This window comes from Sinocyclocheilus anshuiensis, unplaced genomic scaffold (genome assembly GCF_001515605.1).
Source record: "Sinocyclocheilus anshuiensis isolate Anshui unplaced genomic scaffold, SAMN03320099.WGS_v1.1 scaffold334, whole genome shotgun sequence".
Classification (NCBI taxonomy): domain Eukaryota; kingdom Metazoa; phylum Chordata; class Actinopteri; order Cypriniformes; family Cyprinidae; genus Sinocyclocheilus; species Sinocyclocheilus anshuiensis.
The window spans coordinates 1,237,916-1,248,969 of record NW_015546055.1 but is presented as its reverse complement, the minus strand read 5'-3'; the positions used below and the strand labels follow the sequence as shown (position 1 = coordinate 1,248,969).

At 38.7% G+C, this 11,054-nt stretch overlaps 1 protein-coding gene across 8 annotated transcripts in view; it reads right to left on the bottom strand.

Annotated features, from left to right (window-relative positions):
• LOC107699270 (phosphatidylinositol-binding clathrin assembly protein-like) overlaps positions 1 to 11,054 on the bottom strand; it is a 51,382-nt gene extending 40,328 nt beyond the window's left edge. For all 8 annotated transcript variants that reach the window (XM_016500476.1, XM_016500480.1, XM_016500478.1 and 5 more), the window contains exon 1: positions 10,691 to 11,054. In XM_016500476.1, the coding sequence (XP_016355962.1) occupies positions 10,691 to 10,820 (130 nt within the window). In that variant the 5' untranslated portion in view covers positions 10,821 to 11,054. The remainder of the gene's footprint in view (positions 1 to 10,690) is intronic.

Genomic DNA, 11,054 nt, shown 5'->3' with positions numbered 1-11,054 from the left:
TATATAGGCTAAAGTGAGTTTGACGTTTTATTTTGTTGTTGCATTCAAGCAATTGACGCAGAATTGCCGCTAAATCGAAAGTGAAAGTAAAATGCGCACGGTGGTTTTAAGCTATTTAAAAGCGAAGGAAAGCGAGGAAAAGAGGGAAAATTCAAATGAACTAAAAATGAACAATTGCTTTATGCCGAATTGCCGCTATGTAAAAGTGAAAGTAAAATGTGAGTGAAGGAAAGCGAGGAAAAGAGGAAACGCCCCTGCCCCCACGGTGATACCGGTGTTATCGGTGTTGTCACACGTCGATTAACCGGTGGGAAAATTTCCTCACCGTCACAACCCTATTGTCCAGTCGGATTCGAGGATCAGAATGAACTGTTATACATATAGGCTAACAACAGCCTAACAATCTTATTGTCAGGTTTATGTTCTGTTATGTGGATCGTTATTTTGTCATTCTCTTCTGTGGTTTAGGTTTCGTTGGTTTCTGAATATGACCTCATTATATTGTAACACACACACACAGATTATATATATATATATATATATATATATACATACACACACACACATACAGTATATATATGGCGATAATACCGCATACCGCGCTATCGAGCCACTCAAAATTACCGCAAGGGAAATTCCTTCACCGCAACAGCCCTACGATACAATTGGAGTAGGAGTTTATATGTATGTATCTCTGAGGGGTACTGACTATCTTTAGAAAAGTTTACGTGGTATTTTCTTTTCATCTTGCCTCTAAACAATGCATATTAAAGTAGTGTTCATAAGTGCAGCTCTGCTTTGTTTACAGCGGTAACCCATGAAACACTGTATCATTGCTGTTCATAAGCGCCACCTGCTGTCAGAGAGTGAATCTGCATCTCATTCAGCTCGTCTGCGGTTTCGTTCAGATATGTTTTATGTAGTATAGTTTCACAAAACTAAAGTCAGACTATTCTGTTTTTGCTTCAAATTTCGAAATTATACAGTCAAATTTAGATTAAAAACTACTCATGCTGCATATATGCTGCATCTTTGTTTGGATCATGATTAAAATCCAGTGGTCGCCTCTAATTTTAAATGGAAAGAGCACAGACAAAGCCTTAGTTTGTTCATATTAGGAGATTTCTTTTATTTGTGTAACTTACTTGTTTGATTTGGGGTTTGTTTTAAAATTTCAATTTAGCTTTGTTAGATTTCAATTTCACAAAGAAACGTGCAGCAATAGAGAACGTGAATCTGACGTCACGCCGCATTGAGTTCTGGGAAACTTCTTTGTTTATCCGCCATACTGGGAGGATCGCGCTGCCTTTCCGCTATTGAGTTTAGCGCAGTAGTTTGATTTTCTGTCGTGATTGTGAAAAATGTCACCATCGTATATCATTTATGCTGCATCGAGAATTGCAATAGTAACTCAGATCATCGCTCTGAGAGGAAACTGGACAATGTAATATGTTTTTTCGCCTTTTCTATGTATTAAAACACCGGGAAGCAGGTCGTGGAGATGATGAGAAGAAGCCGGATAGTAAATCTATTAATAATGTCACTGATTAAACCCACTGCCTATCACTCAATAAAATAATCACATAGCTGCATGCTTTTGAAAGTTCTGATTTTGTTTGGTTTAATAATTAACATTACCTTTGCGATTATGACTCTCACTCGGCTTGTGAATTAGCAGAACTTGAACAGAGACATTATACAATGCTCAACATGAATAATGCTTAATGTGGCATAATGTACCAAGACAGTGATAAAGACAAAATTGTAAAGCATTTACTATGTGCAGATACGCATATGAGCCCAAAATGTGAACGCAACGTGTATATTTACACGTTAAGCGCTTTCCTCTTATATAAAGAAAACACTTAATGCTAAAAGACCACACACACATTACTAATACTGTGCACACATTACTAATAAAGCATGCTATGTCCAGGAAAACAGATGAGCGCAGAATATGAACTTTAAATGTAACTGTCTGTTCAATGCATAAGCCATGTTAAGCGTTTTGTTTTTATGGTTTTCTAAAGGGAGGAAAATGCTTAACGTGTAATTAAACGCATTGTGTTCATATTCTGGGCTCATCTACATGTCTTTTAGCATCACTGTTTTAGTACATAAAGTCAGCATTTTAAAAATGCAACAAAACTGTTAAGCTCCCAGGCATTTGATTTTGGTTGTCATTTGTTGAAATAAATATAAAAAAATACAGCGTGTTCGTGTCCGCTGAATATGACCCACAATCTCTGATTCTCCTCCGTGGCCATGGTAAAATTAGTATTTACAGTGACAAAAATTATACTTCGTCACTGAAATGTTTCCGACAAAGAAATGGATGGACTTCTGTCAGCCCGTTGAATACATACTTTTATTTGGATATTCTACCATTATGATGGCTGAAGCAGCAGCGAGCGTCCGGCGTGAGACAGTTTTCACCATAATCAAATAAACATTGTAAACGAAATTCTACAAAACCTAAGTGAAAAAAATCAAATTATCATGCAAAGCGATAAAATGGCTTCTCTTTCCTGCAAACGATACAATGAAGAATGTGAATATTTAACTTTAAGGCAAAAACAAAACAAAAAATATAAACAGGTATCAGTATTAATTTCAGCATTTGTAGCAGAGGGCGATCCTCCCAGAATGGCGGCAGCACCCCAGCATGCAACGCGGCGTGACGTATCTTCACATTCTCTATAGCCTGAATGTTACACATAATAAAGTGTTTCAAATCACTTTCCAAAACATATTTTAACCAGACAATATTGCCTCCCATGAAGACCATGTGGTTACATCAGTCCAGCACCAGCAGAAGCAAATATCATGGCCAAAAAATTCCACATGTAGGCCTACAGAGTGCATTCACAGAGCTCACTGGCCAGAGGAAGAAGAACATATCTGAGCTGGAATGCAGTCTTGACAGCATTGCAGAATCCAGAGCGTGTTGAGGAAGTGGATGTAGAGAGAGAGAGAGAGAGAGAAGGAGAATGAAGGAGACAGCTGCACAGAAATCAGAGAAACATGCCACAAACTCAAAAAAAAAAAATCAACTGCTGTAAACTTGGGAACTAAAACTAATAATAAAAATATACAAAAATAAATAAATAAATAAAATAGTATTCAGGAAGTCAATTGTGTCAAGCATGGCATGGTTTTCACCAAAAAATGAGCAGCTGCTAAAGGTTAATGATTAATTAAAAAAATAAAATAAAATAAAAAGAAGTCAGGCATGTAAGAATGTCTTCACAAACGGAAAGAACAGCTGCTCAAGGATAAATAAGAAATTATTTATTTATTCAGTTAAACTTCATGTCTGGGCTCATTTTAATCACTGTTACTGGAGGTATTTTATCAATAGTTTTCTCAAAGGTTCTCAGTAACAAAATAATAGTGAGTTACTACTAGAGATGCACCGATTGCAATTTTCTTGGCTGATTTCGATTTTTTGTTAGTGTGATCTGTCGATACAGATTTTTGCTGATTCCGATTTTCTTTCTAAGAACTATAATTGACAGCATATACAAACAAAAATCTACTTTTCTTCAACACAAAGTTTTATTTTCATAAAAAAACACAAGTAATAAAATAAGAACAAATAAAAAAAAAAAAGGCAAACAACAGCACAAATAATGCAATAGAATAAAGAGAGCTATGAAACTTGAAACTATGAAAGTTTTTCAGGTTAAGTAAGTTTTTATTCAGGTAAGAAATACTACAGAAATTCAAGTAATCAAATGTAAAATAACACACCCAGTGTTATTTTACATTTGATGACTTTAATTTCTGTAGTGATCAGAGTTTATCCACAGACCCAATATACTGTTACACAACATGCGTTCTCTCTCAACTATTTCACATTCCAAAACTGCCTGTGTTTAACTGGATACTCGCCAAGATGGGCATTTTGACATACTTTTATATTTTGTACTCATTTTGGTATTTGTGGCTCACAAGCTGTTTGAGACTGAGCGCGGATTGTGCATTCCACTAATATAGATAATTGGTGGTGCGCGCGCATTTGGTATAAGCGTGAAACCTGTGGGAATGACTATAATGCGCAAATACAAGCACTATTTAACCGGAGCTAATTAGACTTGTGTGTGTGTGACAGAAGGGGTCGTCGGAGATGAGAGTGAGAATGCGCGGCTGATGTTATTGCCCGAGCCGCTGGTAACAAAACGGATCGGCTCGAAATCGGAAAGAAGCGAGACTGACTGACCGATTACCGATCCGGGCCGATCATGAGGAAAATCGGCCGATTCCGATCCCTGGCCGATCGGTCGGTGCATCTCTAGTTACTACCTCAGACTCGCAAGTGCATTCAAACAAGTATCCTCAAGATAACTTTTCTCTTTCTAAAATAACATCTTGAAAAAATTATTTATGGCTGAAAGGACCACAAAGAATTATAAGGAAGCAGATCTCCTAAGGTCATTAGCTAATCCTACATAAAAAAATGATGATTAAATACATAAATTATTATAGAGGGGAACCAAAAAAAAAAAACGCCAGGCAAGCAGTTTATATCAAGTTTTTGTTTTGTTTTGTTTTTTGTAAACCAAAAAGACAGACAATAAAACAGAAAATCTGAATCACTTGGACTGCTTCCCCACTGGACTTTTCTATATTTAGACAGTGACGTTCAGAATGAAGCAGCATGTTTGTTCTGAGAACAAACTCCGCTGATTAGACTCAACGAGTTTTGACTCATGAATTTCCCCTCATGCAGACCTATCTTGATGGAAGAGGCACTGCACTCTGCTATCTACAGACATCTCCCATTTAGTCAGCTCCCAACATTTTTCTGATTTATGGAACAACTTCCATTTGGCTGTTTAGATTTCAAATAGTTGGTGAACTACAACAATGCAGGAAGTATCTTGAACTGGTCGGCTGGGTTCATCCAGGACAAGACACTTTACAGTCTCGCCTGTGAGTTTGGGAGGGTCTGGAAGCAGGAATGCTGATCAACTCCCTGTTCTAACTCATAGCGCAAAGCATATTTGCAAGAACTAATCGTCAGGTTGTCATCGGGATCACAGCTATGCTTTAAAGTCTGCATGATATAAAAAAAATGACACCATCTATTTTCTAAATCCATGATATAGAATTATTTTAGTGTTATTGATATAATATTATAGTGATTGTTAATGTTAATATTAACATTTTCTATTTTCACTTTAATCTTAGTTAAAGCATTAGTAATTAATTTGTCTATATAATTTTTTTTTAATTTCTCATTTCTTATCTAAACAAAAAAAAAAAACGCAATGTTGCCTTATTATATTTTATTTCAATTAAAGGTGGGGTATGTATTTTTTCAAAAACGAGTCGGGCCAAGAACCAAAACAAACTTGTAGCCAATCAGCAGTAAGGGGCGTGTCTACTCATGATGCAGAGGAGAGAGCGCTCAGTGCACAGGACGGACATTAGCCGAGCCGAGCGATACTGAAATCTTTCTGTATCTTTACTGATATCTTTCGGATCAGAAAGATAGAGATGGCGGATAAAAAACAAAAGAGGAAAACGTCTGTGGAACAAAAGAAGACTTACGATAAGGCAAGAAGTAGAACCCATGTAAATATCGGATCAGCTTTCCAGTGCTGAAGAGAACTCAAGGAGCGGAAGGCCTGCGATCAGACGCCGAGGTTGCTTTGTTTCTTCTAGATAGGTGAGTAACACCATGTCTACACCAGACGTGACAGTTGTCGCGCCACGCAGCAACAGCTAAAATCTGTCTACACTGGACGCGACAAAGCATCCACTGAAAATCATTTGAAATTTGTGTCAACACGTCATAAATAGAAAGCAGAATCAGTTTTCTGTCAGGGATTTGTCGTGTCATGCCGCGACGCATCCAGTGTAGACAGCATCACTGATTACAATGAGTTCTATAGAATTTTGTCGTGCCGTGCCGCTCGCGTCTGGTGTAGACACGGTGTAACATTGGTTTTGCTTTGTTTCACAGAACTATTCGTTGCCTGGGTTGCGTACGTATGTGTGGGGCGGAGCTATCAAAATAGGGGCGAGACCCTTTTGGGGTAGGGGCTTGATTGTTTTGGTGATTTGAAATGTCAACATTGGCTACCAGAAATCACTTACCCCACCTTTAACATTTTTTTTACTATGGTTTCAGTTTTAGTTAACTATAATAACTCTTATTCTGAACGATTCATCCATGCATTTTATTTTTTTTCCTAATGTAATGTTTCATTTAAATGGCACCCGATCTTTTGGCAAAAAAGACAAATTTCTGTCTATTTTAAGATACAATTTTTCCGAGAAGGTTTTACCATGCAAAAGGTCTGGCAGCAAGAGTCACAGCACTGTCAGTTAACACTGCCCTCACTAATTACTACTAGTAGTAGTTTAGACAAAACTTATCCTGGAACCGCTTTGAAATACTTGGTGAGTGCAGCCCCTGCTGAACGGTATGTTTATGCCCTAAATTTCTGCGTCATCATCATTCAAAAAGCAGCAAGGACGGCGTCGCAACCTTTCCCTCTCTGCTGTATTTGGGTTGGTGTGACTAGTTACATAATATCGGATCACTTAAAATCGGTGAGGTAAACAGGCACTTTGCTAATGGCATACTGGGTCAATAATTTAGGAAATGGAAAACGAAGAAAGTTAACTACAAACGCTTTAAAGCCGGGATTGACTAGGAGGTTCAAACAGTGACTCTAAAAGCCGTACGTTTCTCCATTCACACACAGCAGGGTGGCGAGTCAGCACTCTTTCTGACTGACCGTCATTTGATGACTCTCAGGTCACATGCTACATTTCTACACAGGTACAGACACACACATATTGGTATGACTGACTTACAGCAGATCTCTGCCAGAGTGATCTGACACCATAAAACAGCACAGAGGGGTCACTTTGTTGGAGCAGATGACATTTTATGGCTGTTCTAACCACACCGAAAGGGATGAAAGCTCTACAGTCAATGCTCCGTAAGCTTTCCCACCCTATAACCTGGTGCTTAGGGTGCTTTCAAGTTGACATTTTCATGACCTCAACTTCAAAATTGGGCTAAGAAGTGTGTATTTGCAAATACGGATACAAAACAGTGGGAACACCAATCAAGATGAGAGCACTTTAATCTACGATTACAACAAACAACTGATCCGATTTCCGCCGGCTGTCCAACGATTCATCAGACAGGATGCATTTCACGTCCTGAAAACCTTCAGCAGTAATCAGGCGCACAAACGGTTTCATTTTATTTTTATTTTTTTTAAATACACACTGAACCACCAATCAAGTACGCTGCGGAATAAACATTATATAATCTGGAACATTCTTGTACTGTACAAGCTGCCTGGAAGAGCTCTGCAGTTATAGGAAATCAAGCTATCTGACGGAAAACGTATAATGAGTTAATTAAATTCAAGCACTAAGTTTGCTAGGAGCGGCTGTGTATCTAAAAAAAACATAAAGATAAGTGAGTGAATGTGTGTGTGGCGTATTCGGTCTCAGAGAGATTCTAGGAAGCGTCTATCATATTGCAGAACTGACTCATATGAATGAGCGCCCAGAATAAGCCTTGATCATGCGTTGAACATGCTTACACAGCACTGGGGCACGGAAGGCCAGCCAACATGATTTCAACAAGTCATGGAAATACAACAGCGGAGAGTCTGCTGTTGATGTTTGGTGGTGTGTATGTGTGAGATCACCTTCCAATAAACTCAACAACTACCCATCCGATCTCTTGTGGTGAATTCACCAGTTTACTTACACTAAACCATCAACACACACAAGGTTGTTTACACCCCATATTTACATCCATGGGCCATTATTTAAGAGAGTCAGTAAAATTAGCATCCACTGTAATGGTAAAATAAAAACCATATATGCAGCGGAAGCTCTATCGTACTTGCTTGCCACACGAGAATCAAAGTTCATTCTCACATGTTTGTTCACAAAATATCTAATAAGCCGTTATTCAGCGGAAGATCAGCGGAAATCATAAAGGTTTGGAATGACATGAGGGCAAGAAACCGGTGACAGATCTTTCATTTTTGTGTTAACTTAAGTGTGCAAATTTTATGATGGGTGGGACCAACTGTTTTCCCAAACAAAAGATGATGGAGGGAATTTTTGTATTTTTAAATTGTGTTCAATTTTGTTTAGCAATGCTAGCAGAGAATAAATTACACACTCCACCTTTAACATGGGACCAATGTGAACCAGCATTACATTTACCAAAGCTTAAGCACAATAGTGAGTGCTCTGCATTTCCTTATATGCTACAGAACATACTCAAGCTGTCCTGACTAATAATTGGCAGACATTATGGAACATAAGCTAACATCCATATATGGACATAAAAGGATGTATAAGGCACCTGCTGATTGATCCACAGCAACCCTTTGCAATAGCTAAGACAAGTTGGTCTTAAATTAGTGAGCTCAGACTTTGTGTAGTGCAACACAACTGACCAAAAAATCTGTTTATTTTCCTGTTTAAACGATTAGAGTGAAAGTACCGTACAAAGAATTTGTGACTATGGACATAAAAGGATGTATAAGGCACCTGCTGATTGATCCACAGCAACCCTTTGCAATAGCTAAGACAAGTTGGTCTTAAATTAGTGAGCTCAGACTTTGTGTAGTGCAACACAACTGACCAAAAAATCTGTTTATTTTCCTGTTTAAAACGATTAGAGTGAAAGTACCGTACAAAGAATTTGTGACTAAATAGAGCAGCATTATTTCTTAAAATGTTCTTGTTTTTAACTGCTTTCCTAAACTAAAACATGAAGCAGAATGGAAACAATTGGAGGACATTTTTTCAGCCAGCTGGTCATTTCAGGGATAAGGTTCTCCCTTCCCCGGAAACCCGGCCCAAATCAAAGAGGCTGGGGGACGTAGCCGGAGCCTTATCTAATGTTCAAATCAAACAGAAGGAGAGTGAGATACGCTGCTATTTCTGTCCCAAAGGAAACTCCATGCACAGAACGCACTGCTGCCCTGAAATACCTACAAGACCTCTTCACACACTCTCTCCACGCTACGGGAACCAACCTGAGGGTGCTGGACTACTATGAAATGTTTTGGACACGATAAATATACTGGACACACAAAAATAACTTAACATAAGCACATACTCTTGAAGGAAGAAGGCAATTACATCTGACCTCCTCTTGTTCCGAACTTCTCTCTTCTCCTTAAAAACCGTCTGTCAGCACACATGCCATTCTGTATTGTCAAGACCCAGCTAAAAATAGTCTCACTAGAGGAAATTAGCACTGTAGGATGGGAACAAATGCAAAAAAACTATATGTAAACAAGCAGTATGGGACAAAAGGCTTCATATGGCAGTGCCACAGGCCTTGATTTGACTCAAATGATGGCGCCACATCTATTAACATTTATGCAAAAAAAAAAAAAACAGATCCACAAAGATCAAAAATAGAGAACTGTATTACAAGAGTGAGTTTGCAAACACAAACCTGCCAAAAAAACAACTGCAAAACTGACAAATGCCAAATACAGTTTTAGTTAATCAAGGGGTTCAGAATCAGAGCTCACAAACAAACACAAACATTCACACTATTCTTGGAGGTCTGATAAGGTCAGGATGGGTCCTAAATGAGACCAGTGTGCTTCCTGAGAATTATAAGAATCCCTGAGCATCCGGCACTATGAGAGCTGTCAGCACCACCACCTGTGGGAGACTGAGAACATCTCACTCTGAGAAGACAACCTGATTCCACCGCGCTTATAACAAGCAATAAATATGTCATCTTCATGAAGTTAAAAGTTAACTTGACAGAACAGTCTCATGCCTTCACCTGCTGGCAGGATTGTGCCAATTACAACACTGTCCTCTATAAACACCTGCCACAGTATGTAGTAAATGGAATGTTACATAACTTTTAACAGTAAAATTATAATTTACTCAATTTCATGCCTTTCATAACCCTAACTTTAGACACTTCTGTGAAATATGTATTGATTACATTTAAATTCTACATATTTATAATATAAAAATGCCTAAGCAGCTCTTTTTCCTCATTATGAAAGTGGATGGTGACTACAACTTTCAAGCATCAAAAGGCAATATAAAATACAATAAAACATCAGAAAATAATTCACACAACCCACATGCACTATATTTTCCAAGTCTTTAAAGTCATTGGATATCTTTGTGTGAAGAATAAAGTGAAATTACAGTTGTTAATCACAGAAAATCGTGCTTGACCGCAGTGACAGAATTAGTCATATGGTAATATGGCCCCAATAAAACGTGCTGCTTTTTGTGTTGCAACCTCAAAAATACAGAAAACGGGGATTTTCTTTCATACCGAAAGCACGTTTGTTTGCAATCATCAGATTTCTCAATGAATCCATTCGACTCAACCTGCAAGCGTCCTGATCAGACAGCAGATGGGTTCATTTTAAAATGTGTTTATTAGTTAGCAAGTTAAATCATTAAATGCACTGCACTGTACTCATGCTATCTCAAAACTCCATGCAAAGGGGACACAAATGATCGGTTTCAACATCAGCAAAGGTCGCTGGAGGAAGCTGGTTTAATAACACGAAAGCACTGAACATTAATCTTTTGCAGGCCTCGAGCCCAGAACCTCTCGTTCCCAGGGCGACGAGTGACTGACTGACGTAACTTTCAACCGCGGGTCCGAAAGCAAGATCGTACAAAATCCCATGACACTTACAGTCCAAATGCTTTTTCTTTGGCCCCATGACTTCGTGCGTGGTCGCCTTGCACACCGTTTTGGACACCGCGGAACCGGTAACACTGTGTTGCGCTGCCGTTATCCGGTCCGTTATGCTCTGTCCAGACATCCTCGCAGTTTTAAACAAACAGAAAAAGGGGGGAAACAAAAAAAGAGGGGGAAAAATCTGCTCGGGCTGTTAAATCCAACGGCAATGCTGTAGTCCCTGGGATGTGCACTGTTCCGCCACCTGACTGGGGAAGAAAGAGAGAAAATAAATGAGATAGCAAGTAAGACGCATCCGCCGCTTTAGAGAGTCCAAATGAAGTTTGCTCTGTATGTATGCCGTCAGCTGATCGCGACA